This window comes from Oncorhynchus gorbuscha, linkage group LG17 (assembly GCF_021184085.1).
Source record: "Oncorhynchus gorbuscha isolate QuinsamMale2020 ecotype Even-year linkage group LG17, OgorEven_v1.0, whole genome shotgun sequence".
In the NCBI taxonomy this organism is placed as follows: domain Eukaryota; kingdom Metazoa; phylum Chordata; class Actinopteri; order Salmoniformes; family Salmonidae; genus Oncorhynchus; species Oncorhynchus gorbuscha.
In genome coordinates this window covers 17,137,529-17,161,684 of record NC_060189.1, presented here as the reverse complement: position 1 = coordinate 17,161,684, position 24,156 = coordinate 17,137,529, and the positions used below count along the sequence as shown (strand labels likewise).

The 24,156-nt window shown below is 46.1% G+C and overlaps 1 protein-coding gene across 1 annotated transcript in view; it reads left to right on the top strand.

Annotated features, from left to right (window-relative positions):
- LOC124001192 (peroxidasin-like) overlaps window positions 1-24,156 on the top strand; it is a 90,658-nt gene that overhangs the window by 32,210 nt on the left and 34,292 nt on the right. Inside the window, 7 exon segments of the mRNA XM_046307801.1 lie at window positions 3,861-3,932; window positions 6,407-6,478; window positions 12,234-12,403; window positions 20,887-21,004; window positions 21,306-21,475; window positions 22,985-23,257; window positions 23,802-24,077. Coding sequence (XP_046163757.1) covers window positions 3,861-3,932; window positions 6,407-6,478; window positions 12,234-12,403; window positions 20,887-21,004; window positions 21,306-21,475; window positions 22,985-23,257; window positions 23,802-24,077 — 1,151 coding nt within the window.

Genomic DNA, 24,156 nt, shown 5'->3' with positions numbered 1-24,156 from the left:
CCTCCCCTGCTCTGCCCCTCTCCTCCCCTGCCATGCCTTACCCCAGCCGTACTGTAGCTAAGCAGATGCAGACTCAAGCAGGCCTTGGTTTCATGTGCTTCAGACTACAGATCCAGCTCCTGCTTGCCCCATACACAGCTTGCCCTTCTTTGTGTGTCTTACATCCTTTGTGGGGACGACTGTACACTGACTACTTGTCTCACTCTTGACCTTAGTTGCGTTTGTCAATCTTGTTGTATTATGCGCTAGTTCTGTTATTTCATAGAGGGCCCCCACGCATTTCCCAAGCAGAGTGGTAGAGGTCACCATGTTGCTATTACATGTGCTTGTGAGACATACTTTCAGTATCAGCATCAGAAAGGGTGGCTCAAAATCTATAGAAATGTGACCTTAAGCTATCATTATAACACCTTTACCAAATTGCATGTCATCTTAATGACTTGAATATGTTTATTTTAAATTATTTTACCTTTATTTAACTAGACAAGTCAGTTAAGAACAAGTTCTTATTTTCAATGAGGGCCTAGGAACAGTGGATTAACTGCCTGTTCAGGGGCAGAACGACAGATTTGTACCTTGTCAGCTCGGGGATTTGAACTTGCAACCATGTTGAAAATGTTCAAAACATTCCAAAAAATAGATTAATTTCAATTATTATTATTTTTTAAACTCTTTATTGATGTAACGATTTTATGATTTGTGAAATGTGTCCGGTGAATGTGTGCTCATACAAAACTTCCAACAAAGCAAACTGTCCATGCAGAGTCAGATATAATAAACGTGTATAGAGGATCACATATGATTATAGTCACACATAGACCACCAATGTCATTGAACTGAAATGGCCTTCTTTCAGCCAATAGTAGATGCCAAAAGTCCTTCAACTGTTGGAAAAGGCTGCGCTCAGTGAGACTACTATTGTTGGTTAACCCTAATCCTTCTGGGAAGCTATATATATCACATGCCAGGTCGCAGTTGTGAATGAGAACTTGTTCTCAACTAGCCTACCCGGTTAAATAAAGCTGTTCTCAACAAGCCTACCTGGTTAAATAAAGATGTTCTCAACTAGCCTACCTGGTTAAATAAAGATGTTCTCAACTAGCCTACCTGGTTAAATAAAGGTGTTCTTAACTAGCCTACCTGGTTAAATAAAGGTGTTCTCAACTAGCCTACCTGGTTAAATAAAGGTGTTCTCAACTAGCCTACCTGGTTAAATAAAGGTGTTCTCAACTAGCCTACCTGGTTAAATAAAGGTGTTCTCAACTAGCCTACCTGGTTAAATAAAGGTGTTCTCAACTAGCCTACCTGGTTAAATAAAGGTGTTCTCAACTAGCCTACCTGGTTAAATAAAGGTGTTCTCAACTAGCCTACCTGGTTAAATAAAGGTGTTCTCAACTAGCCTACCTGGTTAAATAAAGGTGTTCTCAACTAGCCTACCTGGTTAAATAAAGGTGTTCTCAACTAGCCTACCTGGTTAAATAAAGGTGTTCTCAACTAGCCTACCTGGTTAAATAAAGGTGTTCTCAACTAGCCTACCTGGTTAAATAAAGGTGTTCTCAACTAGCCTACCTGGTTAAATAAAGGTGTTCTCAACTAGCCTACCTGGTTAAATAAAGGTGTTCTCAACTAGCCTACCTGGTTAAATAAAGGTGTTCTCAACTAGCCTACCTGGTTAAATAAAGGTGTTCTCAACTAGCCTACCTGGTTAAATAAAGGTGTTCTCAACTAGCCTACCTGGTTAAATAAAGGTGTTCTCAACTAGCCTACCTGGTTAAATAAAGGTGTTCTCAACTAGCCTACCTGGTTAAATAAAGGTGTTCTCAACTAGCCTACCTGGTTAAATAAAGGTGTTCTCAACTAGCCTACCTGGTTAAATAAAGGTGTTCTCAACTAGCCTACCTGGTTAAATAAAGGTGTTCTCAACTAGCCTACCTGGTTAAATAAAGGTGTTCTCAACTAGCCTACCTGGTTAAATAAAGGTGTTCTCAACTAGCCTACCTGGTTAAATAAAGGTGTTCTCAACTAGCCTACCTGGTTAAATAAAGGTGTTCTCAACTAGCCTACCTGGTTAAATAAAGGTGTTCTCAACTAGCCTACCTGGTTAAATAAAGGTGTTCTCAACTAGCCTACCTGGTTAAATAAAGGTGTTCTCAACTAGCCTACCTGGTTAAATAAAGGTGTTCTCAACTAGCCTACCTGGTTAAATAAAGGTGTTCTCAACTAGCCTACCTGGTTAAATAAAGGTGTTCTCAACTAGCCTACCTGGTTAAATAAAGGTGTTCTCAACTAGCCTACCTGGTTAAATAAAGGTGGAATAAATAAAACATCAAGTTGCCTTCATATGTCAATCTTATAGAGGTACACTGACATCGGTCTAAAAAGGGTTGATATTACTGGATTCTATATTTAGCAAAGTCATGTCCTCCATGTAGGCCGTTTGTGTCTAAACTACACCAAAAGAAAAATGGCTAACATGTATCTTCCCCCTCACAGCCGATGGTGGTGGTTGACCCTAGGGAAAGGCCTCGTGGCTGTTTGTCCCTCCACAACCACATGCATAGCCACTGAACAAATGACTATTCATGAAGCAAAACCAAATCAAAGTCCAGGCTCTTTGCCCTGCAGCTGGTTTGAGTTTTAATATGTTAATGAATGGTCTTATGTGTGGGTGATAAGTTCTGAACCACTTTAATGGCCCTCTGCTATTCTGTTGGTTTTCAAATATGCTATTCAAGCCGTAGGTTAGGTTGGTAGGGAATAAATATTTCTTTAAAGTACCGCCAGTCTCGGATTTAATGTCCTTCGTTCCCCTGCTATTTAAATGAGAGGATTTTTACTAGCATTTTGGCTTGTTGTTGAATATGTTAAATTCGAACATGCCTAGAAAGTAATTTAATGCCCAAGAGAATACAAAACATGAGTAGTAATGTACAGTAAGCACGTTTCTGCTCCTCTTCAACATATATCAACAATAGTTCCTTGTCACAATAAGTCTCAATTTGGTGCTTGAAATGTCTTGTAACGCTTTGTTCTATTACACTGTGCTTTAACTGTAAGGTTAGACATGTTTACATTTGATGTTGTTAAATCACTGGTTTGTGACTCACATACATCAACTGGCTGTGATTACAGGGCTCTACGTCTGTTGCCAAGTTTTCTCTCTTCCTCTCTCTCAGAGATTAAATATGGTTGTCTGTGTAATTCCTCTTGGCTGTCCAGTGTCGTGTTGTCCTTGGACCGTCCCTTGGCCAGCCTTAACACCGCTACTCTCTGATGAGAGAAGACAACACCCTAAATCTATCTCTTTTAGACAGATGCAGGAAATCTTAGGTTGGATATCAACCAGACGTCCTTCACTAAGATCCTCGGCTGTGTCAAACTGAGGCCAAAGTCTTAATGCATTTATTTTACATATGAGTCATGTGGCAGATGCTCTTATGCAGAGCAATTAGGGTCAAGTGCCTCACTCAAGGGCATAACGACAGATCTTTCACTTAGCCTATTTGGGGATTCGAACCAGTGACCTTTCAGTTACTGGCCCAATGCTCTTAAGCGCTAGGCTACCTGTCTACCTATAGTGTAGTAAGTGGATCTTGTGCTATATCCACTATTGCACAAGATCGTCATCATGTCTTTTATTGCTGATGAGTGCAGCTTGGCTCAACATTTGCTTGCTTTGACTGTTGCTTTGTCTGTTTAATAAGCAAATATGTCGCTGAACCTAAAAGTTACTGTTACAGTGAGTAATTGGAGTTCATATTTAATTTGTCTAACCTTGCTGTTTCTTGCCATTAGTTCTGAGTTATGATTCATCCTAATCTGGTGATACTGTGCTGTGGCAACGATCTTTTCTCTTCCAGGTACCTGCACTTCAACAACATTGAGTCCTTAGAACCGGAATCCTTCACCCAACTCCCAAAGCTTGAACGCCTGTAAGTCCACTATCTTCTCCTTTCACTCTATTATACCAAGTTGCGTTCTTACTCTATGCTTCTCATTTTTCTAAATGATGGAGTGATGCATCTTAAACAAACAATAGGACAACTCTCAAAATGATATAATGATTTGTTGTGGCTTGTACGTGCTTGTCACCGTCAGTCTTCTACCTGAGCTGACTTATTTCAGAGGGCACTGAGTGCAGAACAGACTTTACATCGTATACATGCTGGTAAATATACTTTAAACCCCACAAAATAGACTAGATAATGTACCGGGAATAGAATGCACTGTTCCCAACTGACAAAGCCCTATGTGTTTAACATGATGCTGGACTTTAAGTGGGGCTTTTCAAAGCAGTACAACTGTTGGATGACCTTTCAATGTTCTGAGATGCCTTCGTCCTCCATCAGGACAGCTAATCTCCTCAACAAGTCTCTTGAGGTCTATTGGGCCATTTTTAAAGCTGTTTGTCTGTTACGGGTAAATAGCTATGAGGACAGACTGGACAGGGATAAATGTGCCCAGCGCATGTGTTTGGCTGTATTTTCCCAGAGCCCTCACTCTGCCGTCTGTCTGGTACTCCTCCCAACCGTTCAAACTCAGATTCCTGGCATATGTTCAGGAAAAACTCAGGGTCCTTCTCATAGGTATTCTGAAAGGGCCCACAACCTGTTACGACTTCAGAGGTCTGTGTGCGTGTGTGTTCTCCACCGACTTATCAGACCTCTATGTGCTGTGTAGGACAGAAGTTGAGAGCCTAGGTCAGCTGGTTACCCTACAGGGCCAAAGGGTCCACTGATAACACCTGTGCCGTGTGTCTGGAGAGATATCAACTCTCGTGACACAACATAAGGGGGATTTACGAGAAAGGAACACTATGAGGGGACAAATGAAATAAAACAACTGTATTATTGAAGTAGCAGTAGATTCAGTGGATGAATAGAGTGGGTGTTGACATTCAGTGAACTGTGTCAGACTCTTGCTACCCCACTGGACCTGGACCTTCTGCCATATGGATGGATGGATGGATGGATGGATGGATGGATGGATGGATGGATGGATGGATGGCTGGCTGGATGGCTGGCCTCTGTTTTCAAGCTTTCACGCCAGAGCTGAATTCCTCCTTCTCTCTGTGTTAATTGGCTACACCTGGAATCCTGCCACACACGTTCCCAACCCTCCCCAGAGAGGAGCCGCCTGCACACGGATAGAAAAGGGGAAGGAATTCCCAGGTGCACTGATTCTGGAACGTTTGTAGGGGAAGATCTCCATGAAAACAGATTGCCCAGTCTCGCTAGTTCATGGACAAGAGAAGTCTGGAAGATGTATCTATTTCCTGTGGATTGAAGAAAAGAATAAGAAGGAAAACGTCTTGTTGTTTCTTTTGATTTATGGTGATTGCTAACAAATATGGAGGTTTGGGCCTCCCGGGTGGTGCACTGGTCTAGGGTACTGCATCGCAGCGCTAGTTGGGCCACCAGAGACTCTGGTTTCGTGCCCAGGCTCTGTCGCAGCTGGCCGCGACCGGGAAGTCTGTGGGGTGACACACAATTGGCCTAGCGTCGTCCGGGTTAGGGAGGGTTTGGCCGGTAGGGATATCCTTGTCTCATCGCGCACCAGCAACTCCTGTGGCGGGCCGGGCGCAGTGTGCGTTAACCAATGTAGCCAGGTGCACGGTGTTTCCTCCGACACTTTGGTGTGGCTGGCTTCCAGGTTGGAGACGCGCTGTTAAAGATGCAGTGCTTGGTTGGGTTGGAACACATGGCTTTCGACCTTTGTCTCTCCTGAGCCCGTATTGGAGTTGTAGCGATGAGACAAGATAGTAATTACTAACAATTGGATACCACGAAATTGGGGAGAAATGGGGTAAAAAAAAAAAATTAAAAAAAATGTGGAGGTTTGTTGGCGTTGTTTGGGGAAAATGTTTCCATAAACATAGCTTTATTTATTAATTTATCTGTCATCAGTTTTCGATCCAGAATGTAATCTTCCTGTAAGATCGTTGTATGGTTGTGAAGGAAGGGGTCATGGACGGGAGACTTGATCATGTGTCATGTGTAGTAAACTGATCATATTTCTTAACCCAGATCAAAATAATGATGATATAAAATCGTCAAATGGCCGTCTTCCAAAAAACATATGGCTCCCAATATGAGCCTGCGGGCCTACATCAAAGGGTCTGATGCTGTAAGTAATGTCTAGAAGTAATGTCAAAGTAGTAAGCTCAAGTAATCCATAGTAAATATACACATGACTCATGAGTCACTAACCTTATGTGCTTGTTGACACTGTGACATGCTGTAGCTTATAGGCATGATGCATAGAGATCAATCCGTTTAGAGCTCAACCCCTGTCAACCTACTCAACAGTCTGTCAGATGTACACATTGCACACAGCATGAAGTCTATAATTATCTATGACTTTATCTGATTATCTGTGTCTGTCCCTCTCTCTTCTTCTCCTGCAGGTTTTTGCACAACAACAGAATTACCCATCTCGTGCTGGGGACCTTCTCCCATCTCCAGTCCATGAAGAGACTGTAAGTTCACTGACAAGGTGCATGCACAGGGCAGATATTGTGTTGTCTGAGAATGCTTATCCACCAACATTTGACTTCCATTACACAGAGGTGTCAGGGGGGAGAATACGGGCCGTGTTTCGACAATACACCTCTCTGTCTAGGCCCCTCAAATTCAAATCTGGACCACGAAGCCAATTCCATTGCTTTTTTTTCTTCCCCTTTAATCATGGACTGATTTAAACCCATGACACCGGTTGGGTGCAATGAATTATCAAGCAGAACAGAAAAAAAGCGGTACTTTGGACCTCCCAAGGTAAGATTTGAACATCCTTGGCTTTGGCTGTGAGGGAGCGGACATTAGGATCAGCAGACAGGCAGTTCATTAGGATCAGTGGACAGGCAGTACATTAGGATCAGCGGACAGGCAGTACATTAGGATCAGCAGACAGGCAGTACATTAGGATCAGTAGACAGGCAGTACATTAGGATCAGTAGACAGGCAGTTCATTAGGATCAGCAGACAGGCAGGACATTAAGATCAGCAGACAGGCAGTTCATTAGGATCAGCGGACAGGCAGTACATTAGGATCAGCAGACAGGCAGTTCATTAGGATCAGTGGACAGGCAGTACATTAGGATCAGCGGACAGGCAGTACATTAGGATCAGCGGACAGGCAGTACATTAGGATCAGAGGACAGGCAGTACATTAGGATCAGCGGACAGGCAGTACATTAGGATCAGCGGACAGGCAGTACATTAGGATCAGCGGACAGGCAGTACATTAGGATCAGCGGACAGGCAGTACATTAGGATCAGCGGACAGGCAGTACATTAGGATCAGTGGACAGGCAGTACATTAGGATCAGCGGACAGGCAGTACATTAGGATCAGAGTTTTACCTACCCCTATTACGTTCTTCCCCTTTTCAACATCTTACTCTGAAAAATACTTCCAAGATGTGTTGAACCCAGAACCAGTATGCTGTGGTTGACAGGTACAGTAGACAGATACGACAACTGGCAACATGGGAGGAATGGGATTCAAAAACAATATTTCCCTCTGATTATTACAGCACTCAGATTTGGAGGATGTTCAGAGTGGAATCAGATTAAATGAGGATATTACTGTCTCCTGGAATGTACAAATCTCCCTGAAACCTGAAGAGACCAGTAGAAGAAAGGATAAATAGAAAATGAAGTGCCAGCCAATCTGTACTCTGGAGCAGACAGACAGTTTCCCACAGCAGGAGAGGAGTTCTCCCAAAAAGGCCATGCTGAGTCAGTGTTTGGACTGAGCTGGGCCTAGCTGTGTGGCCTAGCTGTGTGGCATAGCTGTGTGTGTGCATGTGTGCGTGTTTTGCCAGTCTCAGTTCACACTGGTGAGCAGCCAGAAAGGATTTACTCTACCTTCCAGACAGACACAGCCCACTACTGACTCCAGACAGACTCAGCCTTCTACTGACTCCAGACAGACTCAGCCTTCTACTGACTCCAGACAGACTCAGACTCCAGACAGACTCAGCCCACTACTGACTCCAGACAGACTCAGACCCCAGACAGACTCAGCCTTCTACTGACTCCAGACAGACTCAGCCTTCTACTGACTCCAGACAGACTCAGCCTCCAGACAGACTCAGCCCACTACTGACTCCAGACAGACTCAGACTCCAGACAGACTCAGCCCACTACTGACTCCAGACAGACTCAGCCTTCTACTGACTCCAGACAGACTCTGCCCACTACTGACTCCAGACAGACTCAGACTACAGATAGACTCCAGACTGATTCAGCCCAGTACTGACTCCAGACAGACTCAGTCCACTACTGACTCCAGACAGACTCAGTCCACTACTGACTCCAGACGGATTCAGCCCAGTACTGACTCCAGACAGACTCAGTCCACTACTGACTCCAGACTGATTCAGCCGAGTACTGACTCCAGACAGACTCAGTCCACTACTGACTCCAGACTGATTCAGCCCAGTACTGACTCCAGACAGACTCAGCCCACTACTGACTCCAGACAGACTCAGCCTTCTACTGACTCCAGACAGACTCAGCCTTCTACTGACTCCAGACAGACTCAGCCCACTACAGACTCCAGACAGACTCAGCCTTCTACTGACTCCAGACAGACTCAGCCCACTACTGACTCCAGACAGACTCAGACTACAGATAGACTCCAGACTGATTCAGCCCAGTACTGACTCCAGACAGACTCAGTCCACTACTGACTCCAGACAGACTCAGTCCACTACTGACTCCAGACGGATTCAGCCCAGTACTGACTCCAGACAGACTCAGTCCAATACTGACTCCAGACTGATTCAGCCGAGTACTGACTCCAGACAGACTCAGTCCACTACTGACTCCAGACTGATTCAGCCCAGTACTGACTCCAGACAGACTCAGCCTCCAGACAGACTCAGCCCACTACTGACTCCAGACAGACTCAGCCTTCTACTGACTCCAGACAGACTCAGCCTTCTACTGACTCCAGACAGACTCAGCCCACTACAGACTCCAGACAGACTCAGATTCCAGACAGACTCAGCCCACTACTGACTCCAGACAGACTCAGACTCCAGACAGACTCAGCCTTCTACTGACTCCAGACAGACTCAGCCTTCTACTGACTCCAGACAGACTCAGCCTCCAGATAGACTCAGCCCACTACTGACTCCAGACAGACTCAGCCTCCAGACAGACTCAGCCCACTACTGACTCACTGACTCCAGACAGACTCAGCCTTCTACTGACTCAGACAGACTCAGACTCCAGACAGACTCAGCCTTCTACTGACTCCAGACAGACTCAGACTCCAGACAGACTCAGCCCACTACTGACTCCAGACAGACTCAGACTCCAGACAGACTCAGCCTTCTACTGACTCCAGACAGACTCAGCCTTCTACTGACTCCAGACAGACTCAGCCTCCAGACAGACTCAGCCCACTACTGACTCCAGACAGACTCAGACTCCAGACAGACTCAGCCCACTACTGACTCCAGACAGACTCAGCCTTCTACTGACTCCAGACAGACTCAGCCCACTACTGACTCCAGACAGACTCAGACTCCAGACAGACTCAGCCCACTACTGACTCCAGACAGACTCAGACTCCAGACAGACTCAGCCCACTACTGACTCCAGACAGACTCAGACTCCAGACAGACTCAGCCTTCTACTGACTCCAGACAGACTCAGACTCCAGACAGACTCAGCCCACTACTGACTCCAGACAGACTCAGACTCCAGACAGACTCAGCCTTCTACTGACTCCAGACAGACTCAGACTCCAGACAGACTCAGCCCACTACTGACTCCAGACAGACTCAGACTCCAGACAGACTCAGCCTTCTACTGACTCCAGACAGACTCAGCCCACTACTGACTCCAGACAGACTCAGACTCCAGACAGACTCAGCCCACTACTGACTCCAGACAGACTCAGACTCCAGACAGACTCAGCCTCTACTGACTCCAGACAGACTCAGACTCCAGACAGACTCAGACTCCAGACAGACTCAGCCCACTACTGACTCCAGACAGACTCCAGACAGACTCAGCCCACTACTGACTCCAGACAGACTCAGACTCCAGACAGACTCAGCCTTCTACTGACTCCAGACAGACTCAGACTCCAGACAGACTCAGCCCACTACTGACTCCAGACAGACTCCAGACAGACTCCAGACAGACTCAGCCTTCTACTGACTCCAGACAGACTCAGCCTCCAGACAGACTCAGCCCACTACTGACTCCAGACAGACTCAGACAGACTCAGCCCACTACTGACTCCAGACAGACTCAGCCTTCTACTGACTCCAGACAGACTCAGCCCACTACTGACTCCAGACAGACTCAGTCCACTACTGACTCCAGACTGATTCAGCCCACTACTGACTCCAGACAGACTCAGTCCACTACTGACTCCAGATGGATTCAGCCCAGTACTGACTCCAGACAGACTCAGTCCACTACTGACTCCAGACAGACTCAGTCCACTACTGACTCCAGACTGATTCAGTCCACTACTGACTCCAGACAGACTCAGTCCACTACTGACTCCAGACGGATTCAGCCCAGTACTGACTCCAGACAGACTCAGTCCACTACTGACTCCAGACTGATTCAGCTCCAGACTGATTACTGACTCCAGACAGACTCAGTCCACTACTGACTCCAGACTGATTCAGCCGAGTACTGACTCCAGACTGATTCAGCCCAGTACTGACTCCAGACAGACTCAGTCCACTACTGACTCCAGACTGATTCAGTCCACTACTGACTCCAGACAGACTCAGTCCACTACTGACTCCAGACGGATTCAGCCCAGTACTGACTCCAGACAGACTCAGTCCACTACTGACTCCAGACTGATTCAGCCCAGTACTGACTCCAGACAGACTCAGTCCACTACTGACTCCAGACTGATTCAGTCCACTACTGACTCCAGACAGACTCAGTCCACTACTGACTCCAGACTGATTCAGCCCAGTACTGACTCCAGACAGACTCAGCCCATTACTGACACCAGTCAAAATGTTTACCCATACTATTTAACCATGCAACTATAATAAAACAGGACTTCTAGTAGTGTGATCTGTATTGTATGATGTACAGTTAGAAGTCCTGTATTGGTGTTTGATATTACATTGTTGTCTACTGTACAGTACAGAATATACTGTATTTATGAGAGGTTGAGTTATACTGAGGATGAGTATAATGTATACAATCTCACAGCTTTGTGCAGGTGCAGGATACACTGACAAACAGGTCATTAAAAACAGCTAAAACGCTATATTTAGAGCACTATTATAAACAGGAATGAGATGGTCTGTAATACTGTAATCTATCCCACCCCCCTCTCTCTGTCACTCTCACTCTCTCTCTCTCTTCCCCTCACTCTTCCCCTCACTCTCTCTCTCTGTCACTCTCTCTCTGTCACTCTCTCTCTCTTCCCTCTCTCTCTCTCTCTCTCTCTCTCTCTCTCTCTTCCCCTCACTTTTCCCCTCACTCTCTCTCTCTCTCTCTGTCACTCTCTCTCTCTCTCTCTCCTCACTCTCTCTCTCTCTCTCTCTCTTCTCCCCTCTCTCTCTCTCTCTCTCTCTCTCTCTCTCTCACTCTCTCTCTCTCCCTCACTCCCACCACTCTCTCTCTCTCTGTCACTCTCTCTCTCTCTCTCTCTCTCTCTCTCTCTCTCTCTCTCTCTCTCTCTCTCTCTCTCTCTCTCTCTCTCTCTCTCTCTCTCTCTCTCTCACGTTCTCTCGTTCTCTCTCTCTCACGTTCTCTCTCTCTTCCCTTCACTCCCACCACTCTCTCTCTCTGTCGCTTTCTCACATTCTCTATCTTCCCCTCACTCTCTCTCTCTCTCTCTCTCTCTCTCTCTCTCTCTCTCTCTCTCTCTCTCTCTCTCTCTCTCTCTCTCTCTCTCTCTCTCTCTCTCTCTCTCTCTCACGTTCTCTCTCTCTTCCCTTCTCCCACCACTCTCTCTCTCTCTGTCGCTTTCTCACATTCTCTATCTTCCCCTCCCTCTCTCTCTTCTCTTTCTCTCTCTCTCTCTCTCTCTCTCTCTCTCTCTCTCTCTCTCTCTCTCTCTCTCTCTCTCTCTCTCTCTCTCTCTCTCTCTCTCTCTCTCTCTCTCTCTCTCTCTCTCTCATGCTCTCTCTCTCATGCTCTCGCTCACTCTCTCTCTGTTTCTCTCTCTCCTCTCTCTTCCTCTCACGGTCTCTCTATTGCTCTCTCATCCTCACTCTCGCTCTGTGTGCAGGCGTCTGGACTCTAACACTCTGAACTGTGACTGTGAGCTGCTGTGGCTGGCTGACCTGTTGAAGCAGTATGCTGAGTCAGGCAACGCCCAGGCTGCTGCCACCTGTGACTACCCCAGACGGCTGCAGGGACGATCTGTGGCCACACTCACCGCTGAGGAGCTCAACTGTGGTGAGGACACACACACAGGCGCCTGTGCTTACACACACACACACACACACACACACACACACACACACACACACACACACACACACACACACACACACACACACACACACACACACACACACACACACACACACACACACACACACACACACACACACACACACACACACACACACACTACGCACACTCATGCTCACTTAGTAGGTTGGTATTTATTGTCATGAATCTTGTTTTGGAGGCAGCTCTGCAGAGTGGTTACCAGCTGCCACAGCCACAAAGTCACATCAATCTGATTTTAACCTTAACCTTAACCCTAACCTTAACTCCGCTGCTAACCCTAATGCCTGAACTTAACCTTAACCAAAAAGCCAATTTTTTGCAGCGGACCTATCTATCAGAAATTTTCGAGTTCTGCCTCTAGGGTCAGATTCATGACAATAAACGTCAACCTGCGCTTACTTAGCCAGCTGTGCAGAATATTTTAACTGTGGCAAAAATAGTGGCTCACACTCCGAGGTCTGTGTAAACACACAGATCCCTTCTTTCACATACCATCCACTTCACTGAAACCCCAACTCACTAGCCACATAAAGCCTTACCTGTCCCTTTGGCTGTTGACAGGGGATTTCTCCATGTGGGTCTGTCTGTCCGTCCGTCTGTCTGTGTCCTGTCTGCATTGTCTCTACTGGGGATGGTCTGTGTTCTCCAGCCAGCTGTTGTTTCACCACGGCCCCAGCAGATGAGGTCCTGGGCTGAGTAGCATGCCACTGCTCTGCCACTGCTCTGAGCACCAGAACCCAGTAGCCTGCCTCCTGGATCCCACTGCTGGCTTTCTTCTGAAGCTAAGCAGCGTTGGTACTGGTCAGTTCCTGGATGGGAGACCAGATGCTGCTGGAAGTGGGGTTGTAGGGCCAGTAGGAGGCACTCTTTCCGCTGGTCTTACACAATCTCCCAGGGCAGTGATTGAGGACATTGCCCTGGGTAGGGTGCTGTCTATTGGATGATAAACAGGTGTGCTGACTCTCTGTGGTCACTCAAGATCCCATGGCACTTATTGTAAGAGTATGGGTGTTAACCCTAGTGTCCTGGCTAAAATCCCAATCTGACCTACAATTGGCTCCTTCACCCCCCTCCTCTCCCCTGTAATTATTCCCCAGGTTGTTGCTGTAAATTAGAATGTGTTCTCAGACAACTTAACTGGGTAAATAATAGTTGATGATGTTACTTTAGCTAATATGGTGACAATGATCTAGGCTGTTTTTTTTGCATGGTCACAGATAGCTAATGTGTTGTGTATTGAAGTCTACAAGCGAAAGGAAAAGGTGAGCGGAGGAGAGCTCATAGATGTGAGGAATATAACAAGCTGTTTATACACTACTGTTCAAAAGTTTGTGGTCACTTAGAAATGTTCTTGTTTTTGAAAGAAAATGACATCTTTTGTCCATTAAAATAACATCAAATTGAGCAGAAATACAATGTTGTAAATGATTATTGTAGAATAGTTGAGTATCTGGAGCATCAGTATTTGTGGGTTACAGGCTTACAGGCTCAGAAACAAAGACCTTGAAACTCGTCAGTCTATTCTTGTTCTGAGGAATCAAGGCTATTCCATGCGAGGAAATTGCCAAGAAACTGACGATCTCGTAAAACGCTGTGTACTACTCCCTTCACAAAACAGTGCAAACTGGCGCTAACCAGAATAGAAAGAGGAGTGGGAGGCCCTGGTGCACAACAGCCACAGAGTCTTGGCTGAAGACGACAATATCACCATACAGCTGGCTGGTTATACAGTGTACCAGCAGGATAGAACAGTGGCATCTAGTAAGACAAGCGGACAAGGGTCTATATATTTTTGTAAACAACAGCTGGTGCATGAAATCTAAGGAAGTCTCAACCTATTGCTCGCCTGAGGTAGAGTATCTCATGATAAGCTGCAGACCACATTACCTACCGTGAGAGTTTTCATCTATATTCTTTGTAGCTGTTTACATACCACCACAGTCAGAGACTGGCACTAAGACAGCATTGAATGAGCTGTATTCGGCCATAAGCGGAATAAGAAAACACTCACCCAGAGGCGGCGCTCCTAGTAGCCGGGGACTTTAATGCAGGGAAACTTAAATCAGTTTTACCAAATTTCTATCAGCAACAGGAAAATAATTCACCCTCCATTTGGCAAATCTGACCATAATTCCATCCACCTGCTGCCTGCTTACACGCAAAACTTAAAGCAGGAAGCACCAGTGACTAGATCAATAAAAAAGTGGTCAGATGAAGCAGATTCTAAGCTACAGGACTGTTTAATAGCACAGACTGGAATATGTTCCGGGATTCCTCCAATGGCATTGAGGAGTACACCATATCTGTCATTGGCTTCATCAATAAGTGCATTGATGACGTCATCACCACAGTAACTGTACGTACATACCCCATCGAGAAGCCATGGACTACAGGCAGCATCTGCACTGAGCTAAAGGCTAGAGCTGCTGTTTTCAAAGAGCGGGTCTCTAAACCGGAAGCTTATAAGAAATACCACTATGCCCTCCGACGAACCATCAAACAGGCAAAGCGTCAATACAGGACTAAGATCGAGTCTTACTACACCGGCTCTGACGCTCTTCGAATGTGGCAGGGTCTACAAACCATTACAGACTACAAAGGGAAGCACAGCCGAGAGCTGCCCAGTGACACGAGACTACCGGATGACCTAAACTACTTCAATGCTCGCTTCGAGGCAAGTAACACTGAAATATGCATGAGAGCATCAGCTGTACCGGAAGACTGTGTGATCACGCTCTCCGCAGCCAATATGAGTAAGACCTTTAGACAGGTCAACATTCACAAGGCTGCAGTGCCAGACGGATTACCAGGACGTGTACTGCGAGCATGAGCTGACCAACTAGCAAGTATCTTCACTGACATTTTCAACTTCTCCCTGTCCGAGTCTGTAATAGCAACATGCTTTAAGCAGACCACCATAGTGCCTGTGCCCAAGAACAGTAAGGTAATGATTGTGGTCATCTGCTAAATGACTTAAATGTAATGTAATGTGGTCTACAGGAAAAAGAGTACCGAGCACGCCCCCATTCTCATTGACGGGGCTGCAATGGAGCAGGTTGAGAGCTTCAAGTACATTGGTGTCCACATCACCAACGAACTATCATGGTCCAAACACACCAAGACAGTCATGAAGAGGGAATGACAAAACCTATTACACCTCAGGAGATTGAAAAGGTTTGGCATGGGTCCTCAGATCCTCAAAAGGTTCTACAGCTACACCATCGAGTGCATCCTGACTGATTGAATCACTGCCTGGTATGACAAGTGCTCAGCCTCTGACTGTAAGGCACTACAGAGGGGAGTGCGAACGGACCAGTACATCACTAGGGCCAAGCTTTCTGCCATCCAGGACCTCTATACCAGACGGTGTAAGAGGAAGGCCCTAAAAATTGCCAAACACTCCAACTACCTTAGTTATGGACTGTTCTCTCTGCTACAGCTTCTAACCCCAAGCCATAAGACTCCTGAACATCTAGTCAAATGGCTACCCAGACTATTTGCGTACCCCCCTCCCCTCTCCACGCCACTGCCACTCTGTTGTCATCTATGCATAGTCACTTTAATTAACCTATGTACATACTACCTCAACTAACCGGTGCCCTCGCACATTGACTCTGTACTGGCACCCCCCTGTATATATTGTTATTTTTTACTGCTGCTCTTTAATTACTTGTTACTTTTAACTCTTATTCTTATCCGTATTTTTTTTACATGTATTGTAGGTTAGGGGCTCGTAAGTAAGCATTTCACTGTAAGGTCTGCACCTGTTGTATTCATGTGACTAATAACATTTGATTTGATTAGAAGGCCAGCATCCCAGAGTTTCCTCTTCACTGTTGAGACTACAATAGTCATTTACAACATGAACACTGTATTTATGATCAATTTAATGTTATTTTAATGGACAATAAATGTGCTTTTCTTTCAAAAACAAGGATATTTCTAAGTGACCCCAAACTTTTAAACGGTAGTGTATGTGTCTATGAAAGTGAGCTGTTTGCGTGTGATCAGGGGTGTATTCATTTTGCCGATTCTGTTGAAAAATGTTTCTTAAACGGAAGAAAACGTAACAAAAAGAGGATAAACATACCTGAATTTGTCCAATAGAAACTCTTGTTTGCAACCATTGGACTAATGATTACACCCTAGGGCAGCTAGATGCAGGCAAGAATGTAAAGGCGGTTTTGAATGTGTCACTGTCTGTCCATGTGTCACCTGTCTGTCAACTCAAATCTTTCTCCCAACCAGTTTGCACCTACGTTGCAAACTTTCATTCATAGGCTAGGTTGTAGCAACCTCATGATGGGTATAGGGAAAAATGTAGTAGCCTAAACCTATTGATTTTACATTGAACTGGGTGAATGGAATATGAATGACAGTCATCCAATATGTTGTAATAGAAATAAGGCCATGCTCATAAAATAAATGCTCCCTCATCATAAACGGCGTGTGAGGGATGGTGTGAGGAATGGATGGGTGAGGCTGGCAGAATTAAATAATGAACCCCATAAAACCCTCCTCCTCTCCCTCTCTCTCTTCCCTCCTCTCCCCTGCTCTCCTTCTCTGCCCTCCTCTCCCCTCTTCATTCCTCCTCTCCCTTCCCACCTCTCCCTTTCCTCTCTCCCCTACCCTCTCTTCCCTCTCTGCTCCTCTCAGCTGTAAACAATGGAACAAGCAGCTGTCAAAACAACAGGGCCTGTGGTTAAGTGCCACCTCCCTGCTGGCCTGGCTACCCACTCTCTTTCCTGTCCCTTCTCTGACCTGGGCCTATGAAGGAGACAGGAGCCAGGGCTGGGTTGCCATGTTTGGAGTTAAGGAAAACGAACAGTGTAATTAGTGCCCAGTGCTGATGTGGTCTTATGTGGTATAGTAGTGGTGGTGAGAAAGACACAATCTGAGGTTACTGCTTCCCATTGGCCTGGTGGGAGCTGCTGGTTGGCCTGCTACGCTGGTTGGTGGTGGAGAACCTGGAAGGCCCAGAGCAGACAGATTTATGTCTTGGCCTGTCCCATGTGCATGATGTGTTCGTTAGGAGAGAGCGAAGAGATGCTGGATTGGAGGGCTTACTCTATGCTGTCTATTAAATGCGTCTGTCACATGTAGAGAAATGGGCGTGTGTGTGCATGCGTTTGTGTGTGTGTGTGTGCGTGTGTGTGTGTGTTTGCATGCGTGTGTTTGCATGCGTGTGTTTGCATGCGTGTGTTTGCATGCGTGTGTGTGTGTGTTTGGATGGATGGAGTGAACTATGTATGTGCACCTAAAAATGCCAGTCTGCAAGAGAGGTCAGAATCTCTCAGGAGGCAGCAGGCTGAAGTTCACCACCACCACCACCACCACCACCACCATGCTTCAGCACTCACAGGGACACTGCATGCCTTATTCCTGGAGCAGTTGAACTATTTCCTCACAGGGACGCTGCATGCCTTATTCCTGGAGCAGTTGAACTATTTCCTCACAGGGACACTGCATGCCTTATTCCTGGAGCAGTTGAACTATTTCCTCACAGGGACGCTGCATGCCTTATTCCTGGAGCAGTTGAACTATTTCCTCACAGGGACACTGCATGCCTTATTCCTGGAGCAGTTTAAATATTTCCTCACAGGGACGCTGCATGCCTTATTCCTGGAGCAGTTGAACTATTTCCTCACAGGGACGCTGCATGCCTTATTCCTGGAGCAGGAACTATTTCCTCACTGGGACGCTGCATGCCTTATTCCTGGAGCAGTTGAACTATTCCCTCACAGGGACGCTGCATGCCTTATTCCTGGAGCAGTTGAACTATTTCCTCACAGGGACGCTGCATGCCTTATTCCTGGAGCAGTTGAACTATTTCCTCACAGGGACGCTGCATGCCTTATTCCTGGAGCAGGAACTATTTCCTCACAGGGACGCGGCATGCCTTATTCCTGGAGCAGTTGAACTATTTCCTCACAGGGACGCTGCATGCCTTATTCCTGGAGCAGTTGAACTAATTCCTCACAGGGACACTGCATGCCTTATTCCTGGAGCAGTTGAACTATTTCCTCACAGGGACGCTGCCTGCCTTATTCCTGGAGCAGTTGAACTATTTCCATCCCTGTTCCTAACCAGAGAGGCCCCTTCACCAGGCCTGGTTGTTCTTTAGTATGATTCAACGCAGAGTGCCTGGATACAACCCTTAGCCGTGGTATATTGGCCATATACCACAAACCCCAGAGGTGCCTTATTGCTATTATAAACTGGTTACTAATGTAATTAGAACAGTAAAACATATTTTTTTGTTACAGTCTGAAATACCATGGCTTCCAGCCAATCAGCATTCAAGGTTCAAACCAGGTATGACAAAACATGTATTTTTACTGCTCTAATTACTTTGATAACCAGTTTATAATAGCAATATGGCACGTCTGAGGTTTGTGGTATATGGCCAATATATCACAGCTAAGGGCCGTATCCAGGCACTCTGTGTTGCGTCGTGCTTAACAACAGTCCTTGGTCGTGGTATATTGGCTATATACTGTACCACACCTCCTCAATGCCTTATTGCTTAAATAATATATGCCATTTAGCAGACGCTTTTATCCAAAGCAACTTTCAGTCATGCGTGCATACATTCCACATATGGGTGGTCCCCGGAAATGAACTCACAACTCTGGCGCTATGCTCTACCAACCGAGCTACAAAGGACCCTTCACCAAGCCCCCTCACCAGGCCCCCTCACCACGCCCCTCACCAAGCCCCCTCACCAGGCCCCCTCACCAGGCTCCCACACCAAACCCCCTACCAGGCCCCCTCACCAAGCCCCCTCAACAGGCCCCCTCACCAAGCCCCCTCACCAGGCCCCCTCACCACGCCCCCTCACCAGGCCCCCTCAACAGGCCCCCTCACCAGGCTCCCTCACCAAACCCCCTCACCAGGCCCCCTCAACAGACCCCCTCTTCAGGCCCCCACACCAAATCCCCGCACCAGGCTTCAGTCTTCTCTACAGACCATTACACTGGACCATTACACTGGCCTAGTTATATCAGTGTCCTCTCTACAGACCATTACACTGGCCTAGTTATATCAGTGTCTTCTCTACAGACCATTACACTGGCTTAGTTATATCAGAGTGTCCTCTATACAGACCATTACACTGGCTTAGTTATATCAGTGTCCTCTCTACAGACCATTACACTGGCCTAGTTATATCAGTGTCCTCTCTACAGACCATTACACTGGCCTAGTTATATCAGTGTCTTCTCTACAGACCATTACACTGGCCTAGTTATATCAGTGTCCTCTCTACAGACCATTACACTGGCCTAGTTATATCAGTGTCCTCTCTACAGACCATTACACTGGCCTAGTTATATCAGTGTCTTCTCTACAGACCATTACACTGGCCTAGTTATATCAGTGTCCTCTCTACAGACCATTACACTGGCCTAGTTATATCAGTGTCTTCTCTACAGACCATTACACTTGCTTAGTTATATCAGTGTCTTCTCTACAGACCATTACTCTGGCCTAGTTTCTCAGAGTGTCCTCTCTACAGACCATTAATCTGGCCTAGTTATATCAGTGTCCTCTCTACAGACCATTACTCTGGCCTAGTTATATCAGTGTCCTCTCTACAGACCATTACTCTGGCCTAGTTATATCAGAGTGTCCTCTCTACAGACCATTACTCTGGCCCTAGTTATATCAGTGTCCTCTCTACAGACCATTACTCTGGCCCTAGTTATATCAGAGTGTCTTCTCTACAGACCATTACTCTGACCCTAGTTATATCTGTGTCTTCTCTACAGACCATTACTGGCTTAGTTATATCTGTCTCTACAGACCATTACACCTAGTTATATCAGAGTGTCCTCTCTACAGACCATTACTATGGCCTAGTTATATCAGAGTGTCCTCTCTACAGACCATTACTCTGGCCTAGTTATATCAGAGTGTCCTCTCTACAGACCATTACTCTGGCCCTAATTATATCAGAGTGTCCTCTCTACAGACCATTACTCTGGCCTAGTTATTATATCAGAGTGTCCTCTCTACAGACCATTACTCTGGCCTAGTTATTATATCAGAGTGTCCTCTCTACAGACCATTACTCTGGCCCTAGTTATATCAGTGTCTTCTCTACAGACCATTACTATGGCCTAGTTATATCAGAGTGTCTTCTCTACAGACCATTTCTCTGACCCTAGTTATATCAGTGTCTTCTCTACAGACCATTACTCTGGCCCTAGTTATATCAGTGTCTTCTCTACAGACCATTACTATGGCCTAGTTATATCAGAGTGTCTTCTCTACAGACCATTACTCTGGCCTAGTTATATCAGACTAACAGAGACATGACTCTTGTCCTGAAAGGAAATGTTTCTGTATTTATGTGGCTGGTTGCTTTATTGTGTTCTCTTAAACCTCTCTTTATCCCATCCTCCTCTCTCTCTCCTGTGCAGAGTTGCCCAGGATCACGTCAGAGCCCCAGGATGTTGACGTGACGTCAGGGAACACGGTGTACTTCACCTGCAGGGCCGAGGGAAACCCCAAACCACAGATCATCTGGCTTATGAACAAGTAAAGCCCACTCTCCAATGGTGACATCAACATTGAAACAATGTGTCCTAACTACTTTTTCCTACAGTTAACATTTAGCCATTAAGTCAATTAGCAGACACACTAATCCAGAGAGATTTACAGGAGCAAGTATGGTTAAGTGCTTCGACGGATTTTTCAACTAGTCCGCTCGGGGATTCGAACCAGCAACCGTTCGGTTACTGTTCCAACACTCTTAACTGCTAGGCTACCTGCTGCCACATATAAACATACTGTGTATGCGATTATGTAATGCTATTTATGTATGTGTATTTTTCCACAGTAATGCCCTGAACATGCATGATGACTCTCGTCTGAACCTGCTGGAGGACGGTACTCTTATGATCCAGGACACGCGGGAGACGGACCAGGGAGTGTACCAGTGCATGGCCAAGAACGTAGCTGGAGAGGTCAAGACCTCTCAGGTCACACTCAGATACTTCGGAGCCCCCTGTGAGTGGTCCCTCATATTATGTAATACATGTTGAAAAATCTTCATGGGTTTGAATATATAGTTCATGGGCTATATAATGTAAACTCTTCTCTACAATGACAGTGAAGTGGTTACTGCACACGTTACGCTTATGCTCTTGTACTGTTAACAAGGTACTTAACATCTGTGATCTCTTGCTCCCTCTCATTATTTCCTACACACTTGGCCCGATGCTGTGGTTCTGTGTAGGGCCAGATTATATTTTTCTGTGTAGGGCCAGATGATATGGTTCTGTGTAGGGTCAGACGATATGGTTTGTGTAGAGACAGATTATATGGTTCTGTGTAGTGCCAGATGATATGGTTCTGTGTAGGGACAGATTATATGGTTCTGTTTCAGCGCCAGATTATATGGTTCTGTGTCGGGACAGATTATATAGTTCTGTGTCGGGACAGATTATATGGTTCTGTGTCGGGACAGATTATATGGTTCTGTTTCAGGGCCAGATTATATGGTTCTGTTTCAGGGCCAGATTATATGGTTCTGTGTCGGGACAGATTATATGGTTCTGTTTCAGGGCCAGATTATATGGTTCTGTTTCAGGGCCAGATTATATGGTTCTGTTTCAGGGCCAGATTATATGGTTCTGTGTCGGGACAGATAATATGGTTCTGTTTCAGGGCCAGATAATATGGTTCTGTGTGGAGACAGATTATATGGTTCTGTGTAGTGCCAGATGATATGGTTCTGTGTAGGGACAGATTATATAGTTCTGTGTAGGGACAGATTATATGGTTCTGTGTAGGGACAGATTATATGGTTCTGTGTAGTGCCAGATGATATGGTTCTGTGTAGGGTCAGGTGATATTGTTCTGTGTACAGATCGATTATATGGTTCTGTGTAGCGCCGGATTATATGGTTCTATGTAGGGCCAGATGATATGGTTCTGTGTAGTGCCAGATGATATGGTTCTATGTAGCTGTGTAGGGCCGGATTATACCATTATGTGTAGGGACAGATGATATGGTTCTAGGGGATTATATGGTTCTGTGATTAAATGGTTCTGTGTAGAGACAGATTATATGATTATGGTTCTGTTCAGATGATATGGTTCTGTGCAGACCAGTAGGGCCAGATTATATGATTATGTGTAGGGCCAGATGATATGGTTCTGTTTAGGGCCAGATGATATGAATCTGTGTAGTGCCAGATAATATGAATCTGTGTAGGGCCAGATTATATGATTCTGTGTAGGGCCAGATGATATGGTTCTGTGTGTAGATCCAGATTATATGATTCTGTGTAGGGCCAGATGATATGGTTCTGTGTAGGACCCAATATCCTTCTCAGATCAAGTTCTGTGTAGGACCCAATATCCTTCTCAGATCAAGTGGGCAGGAACAACTCAAGGCCTTATGTGGGAAAGAATAGGCTTCTTTAGTTTCCACCCATGTTATCACTTAGATACTTTGTCTCAATCTTCCTCTGTCTCTCCTTCTCTATCTCATCCCCTACCTTCCTCCCCCAGCGCGGCCGAGTTTTGTGATCCAGCCCCAGAATACAGAGGTGTTGGTGGGGGAGAGTATCACCCTGGAGTGTAGCGCTACAGGCCAGCCCCAGCCCCGGGTCTCCTGGACCAAGGGGGACCGCACTCCCCTGCCTACCGATGCCCGTATCAACATCACCCCATCTGGGGGGCTGTTCATCCAGCACGTGGTGCAGGCAGACGAGGGGCAGTACACCTGCTTCGCCTCCAACAACCTGGACACCATCCAAGCTACCGCTCACATCATTGTACAGGGTGAATAGCACTGTAGAGTCAGCATTTAGAGAGAGGCAGTGGCAAACATCTTGTTTGTAATCTTCTGTAGTTTCTTGACTTTACATGGACAGTGGACAAACAGGGACCAATATATTAAGCAAGGATGCACAGTATAATTTGCTTTCAATGAAGAACCATATGTGTAAAGGGTATTTTAATGGTACATATGTTTGTGTCTGCTAAGAATTGTCAGGGTTGCGTTTTTTGACATGAATCTTCTTATCGAGCTAGCACAGCCACAAAGTCATAAAATCTGCTTTTAAACCTAACCCTACCCTTAACCACACTGCTAACCATAATGCCTAAACCTAACCTTAAATTAAGACATTTTTCCAATATAGACAATTTTGACTTTGCGGCGGACCTATCTAAGGGGAAATCGCTTAGTTCTTTCTCCAGGACAAGACTTATAACAATAAATATCAACCTGCTTAGAATTGCCCATATGTATACAACACACTGTTGAGAGAATATGATTTAACTTGTTGTTGTGCCTAACTCTTCTGCGGTTCCTGTTACCCAGCGACCCCCCAGTTCACAGTGACCCCCCAGGATCAGTCAGTGTTGGAGGGTCACACGGTGGACTTCACCTGTGAGGCCAGCGGTTACCCCCAGCCTGTTATCGCCTGGACGAGGGGGGGCAGCCCCCTGCCCCAGGACCGCCGTCACCTGGTCCTCTCTACAGGCACGCTGAGGATCGCCCGCGTGGCGACCCACGACGAGGGCCAGTATGAGTGCCAGGCCGTCAGCCCGCTGGGCACGGTGCGCACCACCGTACAGCTTAACATCCAGCAGAGAGGTGAGACGGATCTCTATACCCTAGCAGGATCCAGATGTTATGCCTGAATCTGCATGCTGTTATGATTGACGTATGAATT